Below are 26,641 nucleotides of genomic sequence, written 5' to 3'. Positions count from 1 at the left end.
CCCGTCTCCTCTTTTCTTCTCGCTCGCGAACAGCCGTCTCCTCTTTTCTTCTCGCTCGCGAACAGCGCCTCGCTCGCCCTCTCTCACCGATCTCTCGCACGGAACAGCGCCTCGCTCGCCCTCTCTCCCCGATCTCTCGCCGGATACCTCTCCCTCGCCGATCTCTCGCCGGATCTCTCTCCCTCACCGCCGGATCTCTCTCTCGCCGATCTCTCTCCCTCGCCGCCGGATCTCTCTCCCTGGCCGCCGGATCTCTCTCCTGGCCGCCGGATCTGTCTCCCTCACCGCCGGATCTCTCTCCTGGCCGTCGGATCTGTCTCCCTCGCCGTCGGATTTCTCCTGGCCGCCGGATCTGTCTCCCTCGCCGCCGGATCTCTCTCCTGGCCGCCGGATCTGTCTCCCTCGCCGCCGGATCTGTCTCCTGGCCGTCGGATCCGTCTCCCTCGCCGCCAGATTCCTCCGTAAGGTTGCTTCTTCTTTTTTTCTCTGTTTTGCATAGAAAACCTGTTCTGCATAGTTAGTTTCTGTAGTATTTTAATTAATTAATATTACTTTGCATTACACTGTAACATATCAAAAATATGCAAATTTCAGACTTTATAAGCGACCTGAAAATCCAAAAGCATACCTACAACTTCAATGTGCTAATTAACTGATACAGGTTGAGATATGCATGAAACAGAGGCATGGGTTGAGATTTCAATGACGACAGTAAAACAAATGATTTCTAAAGTTTCTGATTGATGAATTTACACTTGAAGTTTGAAATTTTCATAAAAGTAATCTTCACGACTTCCTATTTTTCATGTGTGATAGGGTCTCTCTGCTAGATCATCTACTTTTGCCAAACACAGTTACCTTATATTTTTCCTTGAGCAAGGCACTTGATCTCCAATAGAATGGAAAATTCAACACCAAGAAGATAACTACCCCTTTCCACGGAAAGATATTACAGAAAAATTCATTTTATAGATCCTAACAACCACCTTTTTACTTTCGAGCAACTGCTTATGAAGAAAGAACTTTTACACTTGATTTTGAACTAACGATTCAGACCAAGATAGATTCATTGCTTCATCTTTTGATTTCTCTTCGAAAAAAATTTCGATGTTTTTTTATAGTATACATCCTTTAAATCGGTATTTTCCCATCATAAATCCTCAATTTGTTCAGCTTTCTGTTCCATAAATTCTGCAGAGCTAGATTAAAGTTCAAGTGTTCCAATGATCGTTCACTTTGGCATCTGGTGTATTGACAAACTCCATGCCTATATTTGACTCTTGCCTGCTCTAGCATTTTACTTGGTGCATTTACTCCATTGTCGTTCACTGGAATCATGTGAACCTTCTGAAATAAATGTGCATGATTAATTACTCTATTATGGAATTACTGCTACTAGAGTAGAATGTCCAATAGTAATCTGTGTCTTATAAATATTCATCTCAAAGCTTCATTAGCACAAATTCTATTGCATGTTTTTTAAAATCATAGTTGTTGCTGTAGTATGTAGTATATACTGATGTACTTAGTCTCAAAGATGTTTGTAGGGAAAATTAATTTCCCTGTATATGTTAATTTTCCCTAAACTTTGTAAATCCTAAATTACTTGCTAAACTCTAAAGTTAAAATTGTAAACTCTAAACTCTAAATCATAAATCCTAAACCTAAATCCAAAAACCCTAAACCCCCTAAACCTTAAAAAATCACTAAACCATAAAAACCTAAACTCATAAATCCTCAAATCCTAAATCTAATTAACCTAAACCCAAAAATCATAAACCCCCTAAACCCAAAAAACCTAAACCCCCTAAACCCTAAACCTTAAACCCTAAACCCTAACCCCTAAAACCAAAAACCCTAAACCCCCTAATCCTTAAAAAATCACTAAACCATAAAAACCTAAACTCGTAAATCCTCAAACCCTAAATCTAATTAACCTAAACCCAAAAATCATAAACCCCCTAAACCCAAAAACCCTATAGTGAACGATGTCTTGATTTGTGAAATCTTCACTTTTTGCAGAAAAGTGAAATCTTCAAGATAGCCTTCGGGGCATGGTTGAGTTGGTTACTGCAAAGTAGACTTGCTGAAGTGGACAAGCTAAGAGTCAAATCTCGACGAAGCCGAGACAATGTCCTTCCCGTAGTGGCCAACTGTAGCTTTTTGATTTACCTCCTCATAGATAGTCATGAGGCCGACTGTGTAGGACCGCTGGGGTGGCGGATTCTATCTTTGCCGAAGTGAAATCTTCAGGATAAAAATTCATTACAAGCTTGTAAATATCATCAATGCTAATTGAGTTAGATGAATTTTTAGAATAAAAAATTGTACTAAGAGAAAGAAATTCCATTATAAGACTTACGCTTAGCTGGCATGGTGACGTAGAACGGCTCTATAAGTTAATTAAAGAAGAATGTAACGAATAAATTAAGATTGTAGTGCTATTTATAGACTTGTGAGTTAAAAATAATTCGAAATAAGATTGGAACAAAATTCGCATTGATTAGGATTTCGAAATTGAAAATAAATTATTTTATTTGGTGTAATTAATTAATGATCAAGAAATATTTAGACTGACTTTTTTGATAGAAATAATTATGATTTTATAATCAAATTATAAATTTGTACACTTAGTCTAATTATAATCCATAATTTTTAATTACTACCATAATTAATGATTTGGATTCCAAACTACTAATCATATCTAGTGCTAAAGCCACATTTATTGTGAGAAACTAAATGATCTTTGAGCTATAAAACCACATTTATTGTGAGAAACTAAATGATCTTTGAGCCCACTATATAACAGTAAATTGATAATGATACCAATCTAAATATCTAATTGACCATCGACGTTGCGTCTTCCATATCCTTCCCGCTAAAAGTTGCACTCCAATCTCCATACTGTTGTATCGCCTAAAAATAAACACGTGGCTTCTAGGTCCTCAGGTTGGACACGTGATAAATGTGTTCTCACTTGTGGGTTGTTATCTAATAGATAACAGCCCAGGCCTTCTGTCCGTGTGGGTCCCATATGCAATCACCCTTTATTTATTTTATAAATCCATCCCAGTCCCCAGCGATTAGCTCCACGACCACTCGCCGAAGCTTCAGTTCGATGGTAGCAACCAAAGATGACTGCCTCCGCCTCCAAACCGCCGACGAAGAACACTGCTCGTTCTCCCGCCAGCAGGAGCACTCCGTCGTGGTCGGGGCCCTCGTCCACGTCATCTCCGGCTACCCGTCCGAGCTCCCACAAGCCTCTGCCTCCGCCGCCTGCTCGACGTGCGGCATTGGCGGATGCCTCGGCTGCCACTTATTCGGAGAAGAATCTCGATCCGCCACGCCGCCGGCGATCCAAAGCAGCGCGAGGCGGCGGAAGAAGAAGAACAAATACCGGGGCGTGCGGCAGCGGCCGTGGGGGAAGTGGGCGGCGGAGATCCGGGACCCGAGGAGGGCGGTGCGCAAGTGGCTGGGCACGTTCGATACCGCGGAGGAGGCGGCTCGGGCCTACGACACGGCGGCCATCGAGTTCCGCGGCGCCCGGGCCAAGCTCAATTTCCCCTTCCCGGCCGAGCATTGCGGAGGCCACGAGATCTCCAGCTGCCAGTCCAGCACCCTCACGTCGTCGCCTCACCCTCAAATTGACGGCGAGCAGCAGCAGGGACAGGGACAGGAATCGGTGGACCTGTGGGAGGGGCTGCAGGATCTGATGACGTTGGATGAGCATCCATGTTGACGATTAATGTGTGTTGACCATGTCTAAATACATGGTTATATTCTTGTCGCTTTGAACAATTACGTAAGATGACGTGTATAGGAAGAGATCTGGAGCGTCGTTTTTTAAATCGTGTTCCAGATGTCGAATGCTTTCTCGACTTTTTACTTTTATGTGATAAATCTGCGGATTTGATCGAACGTGTTCAATCCGTGTTTGACTCGCAGGTGGTCGGCTGTGCTTTGGTCACTGAAGCGGGCCCCACTTGTCCACTTTGCTTCTGTTAGAAAGCAAACTATGAAACAGGGGCCACAAATTCCGTCTGCTTCGTACGTTGATGTGGCAGCCAATGGAAGGGAAAAAAAAAGCAATCATACATTACATTTAAAAAAATATAATATAAAATTTAACATGTTTTATACAGTAAATTCCACATTTATACAGTGGAGTTCACATTGATATAGTTAAGTGTGTTATATTAAATTTTATACTATATTTTTTTATGTAACATATCATTTTTTAAAAAATAATTTAATGGATTACTTGACAGTTCACACTGAATTTGATAGATTTTCAAGGGAAATAAATACCTTGTACATAATATATTTGATAATTGGGACTATCAATCTAAGTATTTCATCTTTCAAAATTAGAAGATTAGATTCATCAGAAAAGATGTTGCACTGATTCTAGGACTTCCAAACTGTAATAATGAAGTTCATTTGCATTTGGATGTCGACTCCACCCTACTCTACCTTCAACATTTTATAGATTAAGATTGTTCGAAGAAGGAACTAGAGTCTAGAGAACAAGTTGAGCAATTTCATCAAACAACCATCTCTTACTCTGATCTTCTGTTTTGTCGACTTTTTATTTTATATTTTTTATTTACATGTTATTTTCTACTACTAGTAGTATATCTAGATTACTAGTACTATCACTAAATGATTGTGTAGATGACTTTAAAAATTTAAGTAAATATAATTAGTGTAAGATTGTTTATGACTATATGACCCCACAGATGGAGATTATTGGTGTGATGCTCTCACAAAGGCCCAAGCGAGAGGGCCTTGAGGGAAATCAAACTCCAATGCTGAAAGAATGTGTACAACTACTTGTTGTAAGTGTTAAATTTTATTGTAACTACATTGACGTATGCCATTTATTCAAAATTTATAACTATTCTTATTGTTTTATAGGCTTGGATGTGTGAACATGTAAGATTCATAGAGTTATACAAGAACCATGACCTTCCAAGAATATGCCGATGGAAGTGGATAGCCTTACGTGTAGAAAATATAAAGAAGATGCTTGGACAACCTCCTTCATCAAAAATAAAAGTTGATTTAATTCCATGAGATTTAGAGGAATATCCACTATCAATTGATTTCCTTGCAGTTGCTATAGAGTAAATTGATGATCAAATTGTATAGAACTTTACTACTGTGTCTTTTCCTGAGCAAGCAAAGGATATTTAGGATCAAGCTGCAAATGATGTTTAGGAGCATATAGTAGAGGATGTTCAAGAGCAAGTTGAATCTCAATTGTGCAAAATAAAAGATGAACAACTTGTAGAGGTAGTTATTTTGGTTGCATCCAAGAAGGAGTTGATTGAAGAGAAGGAGACAAAACTAAGGGAACTTGTTGATTTACTAAAGAAGAGTGCCAATAATTATGAAACTAGCATTGTTGAGAAGGACAAGACTATAATTGAAAAGGATAGAATATTAACTGTAAAAGATAGAATCATAGTTAATAACAAAATAAAATAACAGAACTCCAAAGTTTACTATAAAGCAAGGTTGATGAAAAGCCCTGAGCAACCCCTACCCTGGATAAAGAGGGCATAGGGTCTAATCCGCCAAAAAAATACAAGGATAAAGAGGTGTGCTAAAAAGAGTATTGGGCTACTACCCACTACTAAATTTGAGCAGGCACCTAAAAGAAAGAGAACTGATAATAAACAAATGACTACAATATCTATGCTTGCACAAGGGACAACTAAGGGAAAGAGAAAGGGAAGGATGAAGATCCAGAATGTCCTGTCCCAATCAAACAACTCTGTCACAATCTCATCAAATCCATGCTATGCTAAGATTGGCAATGAAAAATCCAAAGACTTGAAAGTAGGTTGACTAGAGTTAATTCTTTTATTGTTAATTCCTCAATGATATGTTTGTCTATGTATTTGTTCAACAAGCAAAAATATATTTTAAGAATAATAAAGATGTTGTGGTAGCAGATGCATTATTGAAGCTTAATCAATTAAAGTGAGTTAGTTGGAAGTACAATTGTATAAGTATGTAATGCTAAGACAATGATCAGTAATTTGTTCGTCTTAATAAGTGTATTGTTAAAACAAGGATATTACTATTTTGATGACTTACATGCAGTATTGAGGATAATGCATTTTAATGTTAAATTTTACTATTAATAGTGAAAACTTGCCAGAACCACCTACATGTTTAGAAGTTGTTATATCATACATAATTTTGTAGCTACTAGAAATGTAGTAGCTATGAATAATAGTGATAATTTTCTTCATTATTTTAAAATTTAACTAAATAAATTAATGTTAATTTTTCTTGTATATCTTCCACTGATAAATATTTTCTTTACAGAGGATCTGGTTTTAATGATGTATACTCAAGCATTTTAACAAACTATGAAAATTGACGAAGATAAGACCATTAGTTATATCTTATATTCTCTTAATAATTAAGATGATCAGTGACATCTATCGGTCATAGATCTCAAGGAAGGTTAATTTATTCATTATAATTCTCTCGATGCTACAGAAAATTACACTTCTATGTTTCATAAAAATGCAAGTATTCAGTTCTGTATTCTATTATAAAATATTTTTGATATGTATTGATTACTAATGTCATTTATATGTAGGTATCATTTTTTAAGAGTATGCACTCGTCATACTTTGATAGTTGCATCTAGGGTTAGCATCTATTATGTCAAAAGAGTTGAATAAGATTCAAGTAAATGACCCAACAAAAGTTAAATCGTAAATATTTGTTTATGTTTTATATTCTTGATTGCAATTAGATTCTTAAAAGTTAAAAAAATTATATCTTGCAGGTTAGATTATGCTTGTTTTGTGATGTGTTATGCTGAGAGTTTGATGTTTCTTAGATCAACTGAATTCAGATAATATGGAAAGAAAGCTGATGTTGTTGTTATAATATTGTTTTGGTTATATCAAATTTTAGCCAACAACTTATTATTGGTGTTTCACATGAGTATTATTTTTAGTTTCAAAGAGTATTATTTATACAGTTTTATAGAATTTCAAGTAATACACTTTCAGATTATCAAATGCATGTTTGTTGTAGCAACTACTTAACCGTAGTTGCTACAACATAGACTTGATGTTATAGCAGTTACAGAACCGTAACTATTACAAAGGGGTTTTGATTTGTTCAATCACGTTGTAGCAGCCACTGAATCGTAGTTGCTATGACACAAACTTGAAGTTGTAGTAGCTACGGAACCGTAGCTATTATAATGCGAACTTGATGTTGTAGCAGTTATAGTTTTATAGCTGCTACAAAGGAGTTCTTGACTTGTTCAATCATGTTGTAGTATCTATGATTCTGTAACTGCTATATCACTAACTTGAATTGTTCAATTGCGTTGTAGCAACTATGGAATTATAGCTACTACAACGTGAATTTGACTTGTTCAATCATGTTGTAGCAGTTACGGTTTGGTAGCTACTATAAAATATACTTGACTTATAACAGCTATGGAACCATAGTTGCTACAATGCATACTCGAATTGTTTGATCACATTGTAGTAGTTATGGTTCCGTAGCTGCTACAACTCAGATTTGACTTATTCAATTACATTGTAGTAGCTACGGTTCCATAGCTGCTGTAACACAAACTTGACTTGTTTAATCACGTTGTAGTAACTGTAGCTACTACAACACAGACTTGACTTGTTCAATCACATTGTAGTAACTACGGTTCCGTAACTACTATAACACATACTTTACTTGTTCAATCACGTTATAGCAGCTACAGTTCTGTAGCTGCTATAATATAGACTTGACTTGTAGCAACTACAGAACTGTAGCTCCTATAATACGGATTTAACTTGATATTGTAGCAACTACATAACCGTAACTGCTACAATGCAAACTTGAATTCTTCAATCACGTTATAACAGCTACTTAATCTTAGCTGTTACAACATAGACTTGTTTAAGTCTTCTATGTCGCATTCATAGTCGACCGTTATTGATTGATCAATCGATAAAAGGTTATAAAAGTATCTCAACGGTTGAGCTCAGAACACAACAAACGACACTTAATTACTTCAATCATTTTGTTGTTCAAGTAAGCTCTGCATGTCTATGACAACAAACCTCTTTTCAATAACCTACGCCAAATTTTCATTCAATTGATTCAATTGTTGTCGGTAACTTTGTTTATGTATTTCATTAGAGAGATAGTAAATTGTTATTATACTCTTCAATTATATGAGATTTTCTTTGCCTTCGAAATATTTTTCAGAAGGAGAATATTAGTTGATTGCCTATCCGAAAATGATTCAAAAAATTGTATACATTGAAGTAACAATCGTTGGACTGTAAATTAAGTAAATCCACTTAAATTCGTGTTTTATATTTCCGTTGCACTCTGATTTGTTTTCGAAAAAGAAAAGATTATTTTTAAATGTGCGATATTCAACCCCCCTCTATTGTGCTTTCCAATCCTACACCTACTAGTATTCCTTGGATCAACCTACCAAGACTTTCATATATGCTTAAAGACTACGTCTTCAGTGCTTCATTCTTTTCCTAGTGTTAGTTAACCTTCATATATTATGACTTCCACTTGACTAGTTTTAGATCCATCTTCATCCACTAAGATTTTCACTTGTCCAACTTTAGGTCTACATTGACTCACCAAGATTTTCCACTTGCTCAGCTTTAGGTTAATTTTGACCCGTTAGAACTTCTAAATCTCTAAAGGCTACTCTTTTAGGATTTACACTTGTTTGACATTCAATCAACTTTGACTTGTTCAAACATCTTTCACTCATCAACCATCAAATTAACTTTGACCTATCTAGACTTTTATCACTCGCCAAGCATTTAATCAATTTTGGCATACCTAAACTTTCAATACTTGCAAAGCATCCAATCAACTAAATGTTTATCTGGTCAGACTTTCATCACTTGCTAAATATTTAGCTATTTTGACTCACTTAGACTTTGTTGTTAACATTTGTTAGACTTCACTCTTACTAACTCCTTATTAGATTTTTCATTATCACTCCTATTGGATTTTCCTCTTTACCAAATGGTCAATGGATCTCAACCCGTTTGAACTTTATCTAATATTAAATATCTAAGATAATCTTGACCCACTTGACATAACTTAATCTCACTCAATCATATTGCCCATAATATAATTACATCACTACATTGTCTACCTCAATATTATTCAAATATTAAATAATTTAAAACATCAATCCCTAGTTTAACAAAACCTATGTTTGGCCCCCTTATACGGTGTAGCGATAAAGACACTTGGTGGATCTCCAAAGTATCATGGGTCAATCCTCGACTGGAGCACACTTATGCTCTCTATTTGATGGAAATGCATGAAATGCAACGTGAAGTATGATTACCCATGTGCTTGTGGGCTCATTGATAGATCGGTCATATTATGAATCATGATTGAGTACTAAGGTGGAGTATGACTTTCATTATTTAGGAACGACCTGCAAATGTTGGCTATCAATGTTTAATAATGCGAACATTTTCTGGATTTATTCTGGTGACTGGTGACTGATGAAAAATTTTTGTGGGGCCGGTCTAGCCACCTTTAGAATTAGTCGATTTGAAAAATTGAATACCTACATTACCAAAAATAATAATAATTAAGAATTAGACCATCAAGAGAGAGAGAGAGAGAAAATAAGCTAAAGCATGTTTCATAATTTTAGGTTTCACCCACTTATTTATATCCTTTTGGATTAATATTAGCCATTAGATATAATAGTTGAGAAAAATTTAAGTCGATTTTAATTTATCATTCAGTTACAAGAAAATTAATCAAAATATTTTCAATTAATTTAATTTTAAAAATTTCTCTAAATCCTTCAAAATTTAAAAATATATCTGACATGACTTGCTTGCATGTATAAGCCTTACTCAGTTTGATCCAAGATTAAATTGGGTCGAGATGATTAGCCCACAGGTTGAGTTGACTACAATTTGATCATATATTAAGAGCGTGACATAAACCTAAGTCAAGCACTACAACCCACAGACTGAACCCTATTTGTACATTAAAATAATATAAAAATAAGAAAAATAAAAACTTAAAATTTTAAAAATATTTTAAAGAATTAATATACATACAATGATTTTTTTAACTTCTTTTTTTATTATTTATTTTATAAAAAAAAAACTAGGTTGTCCAAACCCTGCACACCTGATAATAATTCATGTCAGGCCCATCATCTAATTGGGGCAAAGAGGCCCATTTTGCAACCTGCATACATCAACTCATGCTTCTCTTCTGTTGTTTAGCAGCATTTTTGGCTTCAATCCACTCAATGGATGACAACCATTTAGAGCTTGCAGTTAAGCATCAGCAGTTGCTGTATTGATCTCACAATAGCTGGATAATGTCGGAGTTCCTCGATCCAGAGACACAGGATGGCGTGCCGATGACCTGGAATACATTCCCAGGCACTAATCAGGAAGCTTTGGTCGGCGTGATACCAGTTGCTGCTAGGTACACTCCTCTCAAACCTATTCCTGATATTCCGGTGCTGCCTTACTCGCCTCTTAGATGTCGTCTATGTTGCTCCATGCTGAACCCTTTCTCTGTTGTTCCTTATGTTGATAAGTATTATTTGAGATGAAAAGAATCAACTCATTTTATTGAAAGATGAAACATATTTATATACAAAATTAAAAATCTATCTTAGATAACTATCTATCATTATAAAATTAATTAAGCTAATTAACAATTAACATAATTGATAGATATATACGGTTATATATAGCTAACAGTTATATATTGCTATATATATGACTAACACTCTTTTTCAAGTTGGAGCACAGATATTAATCATGCATAATTTGTTACAAAGATAATCAATATGAACCTTATTTAAAGTTTTTGTGCGAATCATACATAATCAATATGATACGTGCTAAAGTAGTAGACTCTGATTAAACCTTCAAATAAACAGCTAAATAGTCACTTAGGATAAAACTTAAATTAATTTATAATCTCAAAGGTCTCATATAATAGAGAAGCATGTATCCATTCTCCTACTAATTTTATTATCGTTATTGCACATATGGTATGAATTACATGTTACGATGTTATTTTCTTTACTAATAAAAAGTCATATTATTCTCAAACATTATACAGATTTTGATCTAGATATTCATAACGTCTAATTTTGAATTCAACTGATGAATTCTAATAAGGCTTCTTGTAGGTTTAGTAGGCTACATTTACTCTGATCATTATTAATTCACAAATGATCTCATCTTGATATAACTATCAAGGCGACCCTAACTTACAGGTATGTCTCCATTCATAACTTCATCAGCTGTCCCATAAGTAATAGTCTTATCTTTATTTATACTTAACAAATAGAGATGATTGTATATACGAGAGGACCAATCTCAACCTGCCAACATGCTCACCAAGACTTTATCCAAATGTAAGAAAGATATATCCACTGATTAAATCATGATATTTCATAAATAATCATTTTACATTATCTAATTATCTTACAATATATTATATTCTTCGAAGTCTCAAAAACTTCACATGTTATTAAAATGACTCTTTAGTGAATGACTTAGCAAAAGGATCTGTAAGTATAGCATGTGTAGAGATATACTCAAGAATTATCTTTCTTTTATCAATTATATCCCTTATAAAGTTACGAAACGGCTATCCTGAGCACCGTTGTCCTGAGCACCCGTGAGCACCGGAATCCCGACCGTTCATCCGATCGCGCGTTCAATCTCAGCCGTCCCTTGCACAGTATTTCTCCTCGGACCTCCGCCGCTTCTCGCCGCTCGTTCATCGCCGTCCGACCACCGTCGGCCGCCGGACCGGGCCCGTTGGAACCGCAACTCGCCGGCGGTCCGGCGGTGGCTGGATTCCGGCCGCGATTTGGCCGGAATCCGGCCGGATTTCGGCCGGAATCGGCCAACAGACACTGTTGTCCGATTCCGGCCGAAATCGGCCGGATTCCGGCCAAATCACGGCCGGAGACCGGCCGCGGTCGACGCGCCCGGCGCCGGCGCGTCGACCGCGGCCGGTCTCCGGCCGTGATTTGGCCGGAATCCGGCCGAATGCCGGCCGACAGTGGCGCCAGGCACTGTTGCCTTGTTTCGGCCGGATTCCGGCCCAATCCGGCCGGAATTCGATGCCGGAATGTGCGCCGGCGAGTTGCGGTTCCAACGGGTCCGGTCCGGCAGTGATCGGTGGTCGGACGGCGATGAACGGACGGCGGAAGCGCGTGGAGGTCGGCGGTCGGTGCTCACGGGTGCGTAGGAATGGGTGCTCAGCGTAGACGAACTCTATAAAGTTATACTTTATAGTTATATATTTATCATTGCTGTGATATTTGAGATCCTTAGGAAAAGTTATAGTAGTTTGATTGTCACTAAATGAGCTTTGTCTCGATTAATCGATCCATCTATTTTTCTTTTAATTTTGAGAATCCATTTATTCCCAATAGCCTTTTGGCCTAGAGAAAGATCGATTAATTCTTAAACTTGATTCTTTTTCATTGATTCCATCTCTTCATCCATTGTAACTTTCTATTTTTCTCTAATTGAGCATCTTAATGCTTCCGCAACAGTTTGAAATTCTACATCGTCAATTGGAAAAATCATTAATGCCTCAGTTTCAATATCAAACCTTTTCTGAGGAATAATCTTATGACTATTTCTTCGTAGATTGAACTGTTGAGAAATCATCTCATTAATTGACAAATCACTCACACTGGGTTAATTAGCTTCAAGCATCCCTTGTGATACTTCTATTGTTGACAAAGTATCATCCTCCTAAAAAAATAAAATAGTTTTGTCAATATCACCTCTTGTTGAAAACTCAGTTTCAAAAAAAGTTACATCTCTCAATTTTAATTCGGAGATGGTTTCATCTTATTACTCACCAATAAAAATATAACCTTTAGAGGTCTTAGAATATCTTATAAAGATACATTTCATACCTCTAGGTCCTAATTTTTTATACTTGTGAGTATAATCATGAACATAGGCAGTTGACCCCCAAGCTAGGTCTCAGATTACTCAAATATGATTTTCTATATATCTAGAGTTCATACCAGAGTTCATATGGGGTAGAGGGAATAAATTTAGAAGACACTCAATTAAGTATATAAGTTGTTAATAATGCGTCTCTCCAATAGAAAATTGATAAATTAGCTTCAGCCATCATAGACCTAACAATATCTAGAAAAGTTCGATTTCTTCTTTCAGCAATCCTATTTTATTGTGGAGTTCCAGCAATCGTTAGCTGTCTAATAATCCCTTTATCATTATATACTGTTTTGAACTGATTAGACAAATATTCATCTCCATGGTTAGTGCATAAGGGTTTAACTTTACGATCTAATTGATTCTCAACTTCATTCATATACTATTTGAAGTACTCTAATCCTTCATATTTATGAGAAATCAAATACACATGACTATAATATATGAAACCATCAATAAATGTAATGAAATATGAAGCTCTATGTCTCACATTCACATTCATCAGACTATAAATATTCAAATGAATTAATTGCAATGGTGATTCAGTTCTAATAACCTTATCAAATGATTTCCTAGTTGATTTTCCAGTAAGACAATGCTCACACATAGATAAGTTTATCTTAGCATGAGTACCTTGTAGACCCTCTTTAGTTAATCTATTTATTCGTTCTTGTCCAATATATCCTAATCTAGCATGCCAAACTTCATCACTAATATTTAGCATCACTAGTAAAAATAATATTTGAAAAACAACCATCAATTGCATAATCAGTATTTGGTTCTCTATTAAGAACAATGAAACCATTCGTTAAAAAATCATATCATATTAATATAGAGTCAATTCAAAGTTTTACACACCGGCTATAAAAGTTAATACAATATCCCAGTCCAAGAAAACAATTAACAGAAACTAAATTCTGTCTAATCTCATAAGCATAAAGGACATCATGTAGAAGCAAGATATGCCTACCATGTAGGTTGAGTTTGCAAATGCTAATTCTTTTGACTTCAATTCTTGCATTGTTTTCTGCATATATCTATTTATTGCCAGTTGATACCTGATAGTATTCCACAAATGTAGCTCGCTCACGAGCTACATGGTTTGTTGCTCCCGAATCTATAATCCACAAAGGATAAGAATCAGTTAACAACACTGTACTAGTAACATAATGCTCATGAATAGAAGATAAACATGGATATAGATAAGTTTATCTTAGCATGAGTACCTTGTAGACCCTCTTTAGTTAATCTATTTATTCGTTCTTGTCCAATATATCCTAATCTAGCATGCCAAACTTCATCACTAATATTTAGCATCACTAGTAAAAATAATATTTGAAAAACAACCATCAATTGCATAATCAGTATTTGGTTCTCTATTAAGAACAATGAAACCATTCGTTAAAAAATCATATCATATTAATATAGAGCCAATTCAAAGTTTTACACACCGGCTATAAAAGTTAATACAATATTCCAGTCCAAGAAAACAATTAACAGAAACTAAATTCTGTCTAATCTCATAAGCATAAAGGACATCATGTAGAAGCAAGATATGCCTACCATGTAGGTTGAGTTTGCAAATGCTAATTCTTTTGACTTCAATTCTTGCATTGTTTTCTGCATATATCTATTTATTGCCAGTTGATACCTGATAGTATTCCACAAATGTAGCTCGCTCACGAGCTACATGGTTTGTTGCTCCCGAATCTATAATCCACAAAGGATAAGAATCAGTTAACAACACTGTACTAGTAACATAATGCTCATGAATAGAAGATAAACATGGATATACCTTTTTTGGCTTAATACATTCTCGAAAGAAGTGACCCTTCTTACCACAGTTAAAGCAAGTCAGTTTGCTTTTAGATTTCTTTTCATGTTTATTCTCTTTGAATTGCTTCTTATTTGAGCCCAACCCAACAATAGCAGCACTAGTTTCTTTTCTCTTTCCCTTCTTGAACCATTTCTTCTTATTCTCAGATCCAGATATTCTAACAGAACCTTCAGTTACAAAAGTTTATCCAGAAACCTTTACGGATTTAATTATCTCCGTCTTCAATTTAATATGACATGAGATATCAGCAAAAGTTTTGATATTTTCACTGTGTGTTAGATTCTGTTTCATCGTCTCCCAAGAATCAGAAGGGAAATAGATTACTGTCTGAACTTGTTGTTTATCAATCAACTCATGACCAATAGTCTTTAGATCCTAAATCATATTAGTCATTTCCCTCAGATGTTGGGCCATGTAGACATTCGAATAGTTTTTGTAACTGTCAAACTTAATTGTCAGCTGATGAAATTTATTAAGACTTACTCCACTATACTTTTCTCTAAGGGTAACCCAGACAGCATGAGCAAAGGGTAATGACTCGTACTCATAAATTAAGTCATTTACCATTGAACTGATCAATATACCCTTAACATTAGAGTCATTTTTCTTTAATGTTTTATAGACATCAATATCACGTTGTGTGGTATTGTCAGACCATCAACAGATTCTTCCATAACTTGATTGATAGTTTCCAGAACTTCTTGTTCCTCAAGAATATATTGTATCTTGAGATATCATATATCGCCCCAGGGCATAACACAGATGGTGGACGCATGGTATTGTTGGCGTAATGGTTAGGGGTCGATCCCCAGGAGATGATGACCTGCATAGTCGACCCCATTATGCGTCTAACACCTATGTACTTGAATGAACCTCCCTCCATATCCGTGGGACCGATTCTAGAGGAGTCGTTGAGGTAGCAGATCTACCTTTTTCTGAGATGCTATATTTTTTAATTGTCCTCATTTAATTTCTTTCCTTTATTGAGTTTAGTTATGATATTTTTAGTAGTCATAATCTACCATAAATAAATACATTATTTAGTTATTCAGTATAAATCATATGTATGTAATTTTTTGACTCAATGCAAATCTGAGTTAGGTATACAAAATTAAGTGATAACTATGTTTCCACTCATTATTCGTATGATCCAATCTAACCAACATTGATCGATTATATTACACACATTCTATCAAATAAACTAATTATTAAATGAATTCATCATTAAATTTAAGACCGTTAACACATAACACTTTTTTTTTACAAGTTTATTAACACATAACATACTCTGTTAATTCATAACATAAATAACTCTAAGAAATTAGATAGATCACTATTGCTTCTATTAGAACAGACACTAGCGCAGTAGTAATCAACATAATTCGTATCTTTCTAGGCTAAGCTAGGACAATCTCAAGCAGACCAACTTCTTGATTCTCTGAATCCACATTTGGATCATCTTTTGGATCCACTTTAATCTCTTCAGGATCCTCTTGGGGAGGTGGTCCATAACTATCCACATTGACTAGACGATGAAGTATCTCTTTTTTTATCTCCACATATATGATGCTCCCTTCATAGCCTCATAAATGGTGTTATTTCATTGAGGTGTTTCGGTAGGGATCAAACCAAAGCCTAGATCCGATAATTATCGAGGATAGAAAAATTCTGTTGTTCGAGTCTCTAAAATAATTTATCAAATCTCTCAATGTGTTCTCTGACTCCATAAGTAGGATTATATATTATCTCCTCGATAATCTCTCTCAGTTTATTTCGCAACACATTACAACGAATCATAGTGCATATCGTCCGTGCCATCTAAAATTGAAATCAATAAAGTCAATATAAAACCAACTAACTAATAACAAAACTGACTCATTCCAATTCAAAATACGTATAGAACCAACACACAACACATATATAATCAAGAAAAATAAAATTTCTCATTATTTATGAGTTCTAGTCGACTGTTCGATCAACTATTGAATTCAGATCCCGAATGGTCCGGGTGGGTTTGAGTAGTGACCAACTCCTCCTGAGCACCCCGAGCACCATTGCGCTTCGTTTGCCCGAGTCCAGTGAAGACATACTCCTCAAGTCGAAATTGAATCTGAGTAGACATATTTTAGACGACTCAGCCAGCATCCCCACTTGGCAAACCCGAGTTGTTCTATTAACCGAGTATCCACTTGTCATACCCGAGTCGCTCAATTTGCCGACAATGTCGACTCTGTAAGTCAGCCGAGTCCGAGTTGTTTAATTTGAGTCCGAGTTGCTCTTCCGAACAACTACTCAGCACGTTAGGTCTGCACTCGGCTCATTGAATATCCTTCTTGACATTCCAAGTCCAAGTTATTCGTGTCAATTCCGAGTGGGATTTAGCCAACTCTAAAATCAGAACCTGAGTGTTGTTAGCCGAGTCCAAGTCTGACTCGACTTTATCATCCCGAATCTCATTTGACATCCTCGTGCCGAAACCACTCAACAGAACTCAACAATCACGCCAAACCTTTCAACAGTTGTGCTCCTTAGTATCAAAATACTGAGCAACACTCGACTGATCGAGTCTGATTGAGTTGTCGATTCTCGAGTGCATCTATCGAGCAGAACCACCCAATAGCATTCAGCTCATGCCAGTATTCCCTTTTTTCATAAAGAGGATTGTTCATTAAATTTTTTTGCCTGAACAGTAATTGCACTGTTCATGATGCCACATGAACAGTATGTTTGCTATTTATAACTTTTTCTTGTGAAAAAAATTGCATTGATTTACCAATGTGAAGATCATTAAAATCATGAACAGTTACTGGTCACAAAATCAATGTGTTATCTCATTAACAAAAATATAGTAAAAGCATGCTTTTTATTTTCATGAACACAGAATTCAAGAAAGGGAAAAAATACTATACTTTTACTTCAGGAACTACATGCATGAATGTTATATTTTTATTTCTTCCATAAGAATAAAATCCATGCATATCATTTGAAAAATCTATACATACAAAAATCATATTATATAAAAAATAATCTAACAACACATAATTCGAACATGCATATCAAATCTGTTTGGCCCTAAACATACTGATCATGAGAAAATCACAAAACAGAATCATGCATTCAAAATATGGCTTTGATACCATTGTTAACCTTTGATATGCATGAACAATATAAATTGTATACTATAAATTTCAATTAAACACTTTCAGTGATTTCTTGTCGATCTTATTCTTCGTACTTGTCGTCAGAAGTACGTTACGATTCGAACGACCCTTCACTATTCCACAAACCAAATCCCTCTTAGTAATGGATGTTTTTCCTCTGGAGAGATTTTCACAAGACATTGTCTCCAAAAAATCCAACAGCGCTTCCACAACACATACCCCTGATCTTGAACTTGGATGCCTATATTTAAAGGCAAACAAAAAAAGAACATGTCTACACATTGATTACTATGTCTGCAGTGTATACATGATCTCCAACATGAAGATCTGAACTCACACAACACTCTACATCTTCCTACATGTTTCTTTTTAAAATGCCAACAAGATAAAAAGGAAAGCTAGAAGCAGCAAATTTTGTGGGACTCCATATTCTTTTGTAGGCCTTTTTTTAAGAATTCTTTCAGCAAGACAGAAATTTATTGGTATCTATGCTCTATTTTGAAGGGCATGAAAGAGTTAATAGCGTGGTCCCCACCTTGGTTGTTTAGCTATTAGGTATTTTTTTCAGCTCTTATCTATCTAGATGTAATAGGTCCTTTTCGATTGAATAATATCTATAACATTCCAGTAATTATCATTTTATTACTAAGCTGGAACATTCAACTTGTAAGCTGAAAAAGATAGAGAGCATCCTTTATATTTATCGTATTCAAGAAATGTACATCCTTTGCAGTTACTCTCTTATATATTTTCTTTTTCCAATTTTACTATCTTGATTCTCTTAAGTACTTTCAAATGTTTATATTAATAATATAATGCTGTGATACATTTTCTCACATACGACAGTTCAAAGAGATTGTATGTCACCAAAATTAATTTGATGCCTTACTTTATGGTCACCTTATCAGTTTGCTTTCTCGCTTCTTCATTTGATGGGTTGTTAATACAATTGTGTATGGTTTCTTGTATATGAAAGACTTGACCGGCCACTGATCCGATTATGTTCCAAATTTGAGGATTACCAGCAAGACATCCCATCCTCTTTTGGCTTGTCTCCACATTTATCAATATTTCCTCAGTTTATATTCCATTTGAGGCGTTCCCAATTTGTGCAGTCCAGACAATTTCCTCAGGCAAATTCTTTGTAATTTCTTTTCCTCAGGCAGGTTCTCAACAACAGCCCTGATGAGACAGCATACTACAAGATTATTCTCAACCGAGAGAATGTTGCCAATGCAGTTGCTATGATCCAACCATCACTTATTTCTTAATCCATTTTTCTCCTGAACCAGTTCTTCTGGACGTAACTTCAATTGCTGCCAATAGGATCCTTCTGGATTCATATTTTACTGTGGTTATATTTCATGGAGCAAGCATTGCACAATGGTGAAATGCTGGTTACCTAAATCAACCTGAACATGAGGAGATACATGGCTACAGCTGCTCCAGATTTAGTTTCATTACCTTCTTGTATCCTCTAGGGTCTAGCATGAAGAACATACTTTTTAATTTATTACTTTACTCATTAATAGTCATTTAACGCAAAATAATGATGATCTACACCTGTTTCACATCTGCTTGTTAGGAATCTGTTACTTCAAGAGGACTATAATTTTGCATCTCATTCTTTCTTCAGAAAGCAAAGGAATAGTATAAGATTGAGTTTTTGCCTTGATAACATGAAACAAGGCAAGCTTTGGCACCACTAAGATGTTGCTTAACGAAGGTTGATTATGTGCCACTCGTCTATCATCATTTCATGTATTATATTCTAACAATTTGAAGATAAAATTGAGGATATAGGGAACCATTCGTGGATATGATGATCCACCAATCAACCAGCCCAAATTAGTAGGATGATTGAATGACTTCCACTTCATGGTTGGTTTGCTGTCCTGCTTCTACTATTCTATTAATTTGATTATTTCAATCTCAAGTTGATTTATTGCATTAGTACACAGGCAGGACCATGGATTTAATGACCTGCAAACACATCATTTGCCAAATTTATTGCTTCTCTTTTCTTCCTCCTTTTTGTTGGGGTTGGTCTGAGGTAATTGATTGAACAAATCATGACTTTTGCTAAAATTGGTTAATCTCGTGAGGAGCTATTTATTATGTTACAGAATGTGACTGGGTGGAAGAAAAATCATCACTATGTTAGCTGCAAACATACAGTGTATTGATTTGGTTTAATATATTACTCGTAAAGGTTTGGTTTCATATAGTATCTCCCTTCAACCGTACACTTGTTGGATATTGGATCTTAACGCACTAATATGGTTTTGTGAAAAATTGGAATATCATCAATAGATGAAAATCGAAATTGACTTCAAAATCGAAATCTATATTTTGCGTAGATAGATTTAAATTATTAATTTGTTTAAAATCGATTAAGGGTGAATGAGAAATTAATTGCTTAAAGTTAGTTCAAAGTAGTATTAATTATTAATTAATGTTATAGAAGGAAGTGTATGGGGAATAGTCTCATATCGATAAATTCCATGAACCTCTCTTCCTTATATATGTTACTGTGTTAATAAAGTTAACACAAAACCCATATGCTCTCTTCTCACGAACGAGCAGGTGCTCGCGGCTCGCTACACATGCATGCATGCAATGAGTGTTTGGTGCACTTTGCACTTCGTACGCATCATCGTGATAAGCATTGAGAAACTTAAATTTATGTTCCAAAGGACGTGACAGTACCGACGTGACACTCGGATGACATGGTAGTATTTATGTGACATCGACGTGGGCAGAGAAAGATGACTAGACTGCTGATTAGGCAAACGAATGATAATCCTTGATCAAAAGGGTGTGATCTGACGGTTGAATTATAATTTTCTAAATCTGACAGATGAGATTAAAGGACGAAAAATCCTCCAGATCACCAGATGGAATGTCTTACTTGACTGGACAGGTGTGGGCCACGTACATGGATCGCGGCTGTCCAAATCTAACCAGATGGCGGGAATCTCCTTCGAAAGTAGCCAAGAAGAGACGATAAATGCCCCCAAAAAATCTCTTACATTTTACCAATATAAATCCATTTGAGGTCGTTAATATATATATATGCTCCGTCGTCTTATATTACGCTGTATCTTTCTTTCTTTCTCTCTTTCTCTCTCTCTTTCCATTAAAGCATGTCGACGACAAGTGGCCTACGGTCCATGTCATGCTCCAGCTCCCCCCGCGGCATCGCCGCCGTCGTCGGCGTCGGCCCCAAGCTCGGCCGCTCCGTCGCCTGCAAGTTCGCCCACGAAGGCTACACCGTCGCCATCCTGGCCCGCGATCTCGGCACGCCATCGATCGATTAATTAATTATATATATAGATTCTGATCTAGCTCTTTATTTTCCGATCGATTTCGTATAGCTAGAATCATGGAAATTGATTTGTTCAGGTAACCTATCGCGGCTGGCGGAGGAGATCGCCCTGGAGGCGAAGGCGCAGGTGTTCGCCATCCGCATGGACTGCTCCGACTCCAAGTCGGTCCGCGAGGCCTTCGAGGGCGTTCTCTCCCTCGGCTTCGTCGAAGTGCTGGTCTACAATGCCTGCGAGCCGCCCGCCGCCAGCCCGGCCACCAGCTTCGCCGCCGTCACCCTGCACTCCTTCGAGCGCTCGCTCGCCGTCTCCGCCGTCGGAGCTTTCCACTGCGCCCAACATGTACGTGCCCGACGATCGACTTATTCATCATTTTCATTGCTGGCTGATCAATCTAATCAATCAGGTAATTCCCGGCATGGTGGAGAGGGGCAGAGGCACCATAATCTTCACCGGATCTTCCGCCTCGCTTGTCGGATTTGCAGGCCACTGTGAGCTAAGTAAGATCAATCACGAACCTGCCCTATAGCTACTTTAATTTGTGCCCCAAAACCAATTATCATTGAATCACTGGCGTACGTCGCAGGCTGCGGTAAATTTGCTCTGAGGGGATTGTCTCAGTGCCTCGCCAGGGAATTCCAATCCTCTGGAATTCACGTCGTGCACGTCGTCATCGACGGGGTTATCGGTTTTCCGGGGTAGGTCAGCACTGGATACGATTCTACGCCATATCGAATCTTTCATCAATTACATATATATACTGATTTTTTTTCTTTTTTCCTTATAAGTGCATGCAGTCGATCATCGAGAGGAGAACAGAGCCCAACGTTAGTGGATCCTGATGCGTTGGCGCAGACTTACTGGCACATCCATACGCAAAAGAAGGGCGCATGGACGCAGGAGATCGACCTGCGACCGTCCGTCGACATGCCTCTCCATTAATTATTACCTGTAAAAGGACAAGATTGAATATGTATGATTCCTTAACCTCTGTGTCAATCATTGCTGGGCCCGTGGGAATTTATGAGGGCAATAAAGGATTCGATGTGACGAAAAATGCGAAGTGTGTGGTTATGGGGGATGAATCGTGTCACTTTCGGGTGCACATGATTTGTATTAGCTGACATATATATGTGGTGATTTCCTTAGATTCCACCCGGGTGCTTTCCGTTAGATTCCATAACAGTTATTTGCAATCATTTTACAGCTGCTCGACGGATCGACTAGAAAAAAATGCGATAAAACATAAAATACCAACGACTAAGATCCAAGAAAAGAGGAAACGGATATTATATATGAAAGAAAATTGTTTAGAATATTTTCTTTTTGCCAGTCTTTATACTTTGCTATTCGAACGCAAGGATTTAAACTTCTGGAAGTATTCGCCAGTAGCACCATCAATCATTGAACTTTTGGGTGAAAAGGAAATGGGACGGGACTGAAATGGTATGTTCGTTCTGAGCAAAAATGAAGGGAACATCGAGGGACAGCCAAATTATTGCCACAGATTCCCATCTCTATCTACGGAATAGTGAGCAATTATTGGGTGGCAAGAACATTGAAGTTTGTTCCGTACGTAGTGAAAAATGGAGAACACGTTAGCTAGTGTAAGATATAAAACCATAAAATTACGGTAGTGGGGATAATTATAAAACTATACTACTACAACAACAACCAATAACAATAAAGTTTTACTCCAATAAATGAGATTGACTCCCCTCGATATGATGCAATGGTAAAATGTTCAATAAATTAACTAAGGAGCACTCATGGTTCGAATTTCAATAACGATGCACTGTAGGATATTTTTTTCTAGTGAAATAAAAAATTTAGGACGTTGGTGGTTGGCTCCTTAATACAAAATCATTAGAAGGCCCTGTATGCTTCATTTGCATTGGCAAGACCCACTGTAAAGCTAATTGATGGTAGTAAAAAGGAACAGTTCGTAGTGGAGAATAATGGGTATGAGTGTATAGCAAAGGCATCAAATATTTATCACAAGCTGAGTTGCCAGGTCCCCATGGCTATGAGTGGCCCTCGGTCCTTCTCATAACCACCAGTTGGATTGAGGAATAAAGTGGAACCAGATAAATTTATACCCTACCAACTGAAACCAGCTGCAACTTGAATATATGATCTACATTTCATCTGAAAGTTCAGACATTTAATTCACTTACTCTTTCCATGTAAGAACTCTAGTAGTATCGATCTCTCATAGGATAGGTAAACACACGAACTCAGAGTATATCATGAAAGACACACTAAGGAGTCCATCCCTGCATTAATTATCCAGTGGTTTGAGCAACAATGTAGCTCAAAAAGCCAGTCAACCGATAAGAACAATTTGATTCTCTATAATCATAAATGAGAAACAGAAACAATTTGATTGGCTGGTCTTTCTAAGCTTTTGTCTCATTGCTTGGATGCTGTTGTGGCTGCCAAATTAGGAAGTAGTAGAGCCAGATACGAGAATCCCTATTGGGAATAATTAAACAGTATGCATGTAAATCCAATAAAATTGCCCTATCACATAATCTGTGGCACAGGGAAACCCACACCAGCACTGACTGTAGCTAGAGATTCTGAGTCTGTTCATTCATTCTTCAGTAGCAGGATAAGTTGCCTTCTGTAGGGATTTATATGCGCAAAAAACCGATTAAACCGCATATAACGCAGCGGAAAACAGGATCCCTCCAGAAGATCCATGCGAAAACATACTCGTTTGACGATTCTACCTACTAGAATCGAGTTTACCTTCGATGTGTGCCCTTCGCAATCCCGACAGCAACTCTTGCCTTCAAGGTCGGCGGATCTCAGCACGATCAGTGCGTTCGTGTCTCCACGGTATCCACACGAACACTGATATGGAGAAGAACCAAACTGTGGTGCTAGCCACAAGAGAGGTTCGGCCAAGAGAAGAAGAAGAGAAGAAGAGCAAGAGCAAGAGCATCCAACAACCCATTCATCAAGAGCCTCTCACCCTCTTTTATATCCCACCATGAAATATAATGGATGAAGAGGGAAATTAATATAATATTAATTCTGAAATTAATATTTTATTAATTCCGAAATTAATATTTTATTAATTCCCATACATCTCATGCATAAGATCTTTCTCCTCTTTTAATGAAGATCATGCATCTCATGCATGACAATCTTTCTCTTCTTTTAAGGAAGATCATACAGCTTTTAATGATCATGCATCTCATGCATAATGACCTTTTAATCAAATTCGAATTTGGCTTGTGTGACTTGAGTCCAACTCGAGTCTCATGCAATCTGAGTTGACTTGAGTCCAACTCGAGTCCAACTCAATCCGAATTGACACTGAGGGCTAATTTTAACACCTTCGCATTCTGCTACATTAACCAACAATAGCTTTGTGAATCACATGATTATTTCCAGTTTGATAACTCAGTCGTCACAGCAATTTCTCATGTGATACACAAGGCTAAACTATGCTAGGTAAACTTATCTTTTCCCCTTCGTTAACCTACATTTTTACAGAGAAATGGTAAAATACAAAGAGAATCATCACATTACTGGAGGTTTCATCAATCATCCTTGCCCTTAACCCTTGATCGATGCTTCTTCAGTCCAAGTTCCAACTCTAACTTAGCTCACAACGAGCCTGCCGCTGCATGTTGGATCGAGTGACATTTTCATTTGAAATTTTAAGCAACTTTTTCAAATTGAGGATGTCGATCAAAAAGTATCCATTAATAACAGGACAAACTGAGAAATTTGCAACTCCAAGAGCCAAATTAATATTCTTTAACTACAGATATGCTGATATCTGCTGTTAGGAAAGAAACACACGCTGGAACTAGATATATTTAGATCATCTGATGGTACTACTTGTTGAAAACTATTTCTTGCAATACAAATTGAGTGAATACATTGGGTATTTATAGGGAATACCCAAGAAGTATACATGAACCAATAATAAATGACATACATGCATCATTCAAAAGTCATTCATGAAATCTCCTCTAATATTCATGCATATTGCTCCCATAATAATCAAGTTGCGTGAGTGAATATGCATGCAATTTAATATGCATGCATGCAACCAATAATTTGATTTATTTTTAACATCCCCTCTTAAATCAAATTTATTACTCCGAGTAAAAACCGCAAGCTTATTGAAGACATCAAATTTCAATGATTTCGTGAAGATATCAGCAACTTGATCTTGTGACTTCACGTACTCGAGCTTCACTTCTTCCTTCGATATGTGATCTCGAATAAAATGATACCTTGTATCAATATGCTTTCTCCTTTCATGAAAAACCGGATTCTTGGCTAATGCAATTGCAGATTTATTGTCAACATAAATCTCCGTCGGATCTTCTTGTGTCAAATTTAGTTCCTTCAACAAACTCCTTAGCCAAATAGCATGACAAACACAAGAAGTAGCAGCTACATACTCCGCCTCACAAGAAGAAAGAGTCACAATAGGTTGCTTCTTAGAATTCCAAGTAAAAGCTGAATTTCCCATAAAGAAGGCAAACCCGGTAGTACTTTTCCAACTATCAATATCACCAGCCCAATCACTATCACAATAGCCAACAAGTTTAAAGTTCTCCGAGAAATCATATAAGATCCCATAATCAATTGTACCTTTGATGTAGCGAAGAATTCTTTTGGCAATTTTCAAATGTAAAGTAGTGGGGGCTTCCATGTAACGACTTACCAGTCCGACGCCAAAAAGAATATCCGATCTAGTACAGGTCAGATACCTCAAGCTTCCAACTAGACTTTTGAATAGAGTTGGATCAACTTTTTCACCATCTTGATTCATGTGTAGCTTGATCCCACATTCCACGGGTGTCCAACCGGCTTGCAATTTTTCATATCAAACTTCTTGAGAATTTTTTCTGCATATCCTTTTTGAGAAATAAATATGCCATCCTCTCGTTGCTTCACTTCAATCCCAAGATAGTAGGACATTATGCCAATATCTGTCATCTCAAATTCCTTTGTCATAGCTCTCTTGAAATCTTCAAACATTTTCGGATTATTCCCTGTAAAAATCAAGTCATCCACATACAAGCAAACCAGTAATATATCACCATTTTTATCATTCCTCACATAGAGAGCATGTTCATGTGGGCACTTGATGAAATCATTTGCTTGAAAATATTTATCAATTCTGCAATACCAAGTACGAGGAGCTTGCTTCAGACCGTAGAGAGCCTTCTTCAATTTGAGCACTTTGTTTTCTTCGTTGGGTACTATGTAAACCAAAGGCTGATCAATATAGACTTCTTTATCCAAGTCTCCATTCAAAAATATGGATTTTACATC

General features: G+C 36.8%; 2 protein-coding genes across 2 annotated transcripts; both read left to right on the top strand.

Annotated features, from left to right (window-relative positions):
• Nucleotides 1-3,118: 3,118 nt before the first annotated feature.
• LOC141812624 (ethylene-responsive transcription factor ERF109-like) lies at nt 3,119-3,920 on the top strand. Its single transcript, XM_074700635.1, has one exon. It carries the CDS (start codon nt 3,119-3,121, stop codon nt 3,737-3,739), a length of 621 nt encoding a protein of 206 aa, XP_074556736.1. The 3' UTR covers nt 3,740-3,920.
• A 17,231-nt stretch (nt 3,921-21,151) lies between these two features.
• Nucleotides 21,152-22,405, top strand: LOC141812789 (uncharacterized). Its single transcript, XM_074700777.1, has 5 exons — nt 21,152-21,305; nt 21,411-21,673; nt 21,738-21,831; nt 21,918-22,029; nt 22,129-22,405. Exons 1-5 carry the CDS (start codon nt 21,152-21,154, stop codon nt 22,271-22,273), a joined length of 768 nt encoding a protein of 255 aa, XP_074556878.1. The 3' UTR covers nt 22,274-22,405.
• The last annotated feature ends 4,236 nt before the right edge of the window (nt 22,406-26,641 follow it).

Source organism: Curcuma longa, chromosome 19, assembly GCF_044706935.1.
Source record: "Curcuma longa cultivar G26 ecotype Majalengka, Jawa Barat chromosome 19, ITB_CL_G26_1.1, whole genome shotgun sequence".
In the NCBI taxonomy this organism is placed as follows: Eukaryota; Viridiplantae; Streptophyta; class Magnoliopsida; order Zingiberales; family Zingiberaceae; genus Curcuma; species Curcuma longa.
Note: the sequence above shows the minus strand (reverse complement) of the source record. Positions and strands in the feature narration are given on the sequence as shown.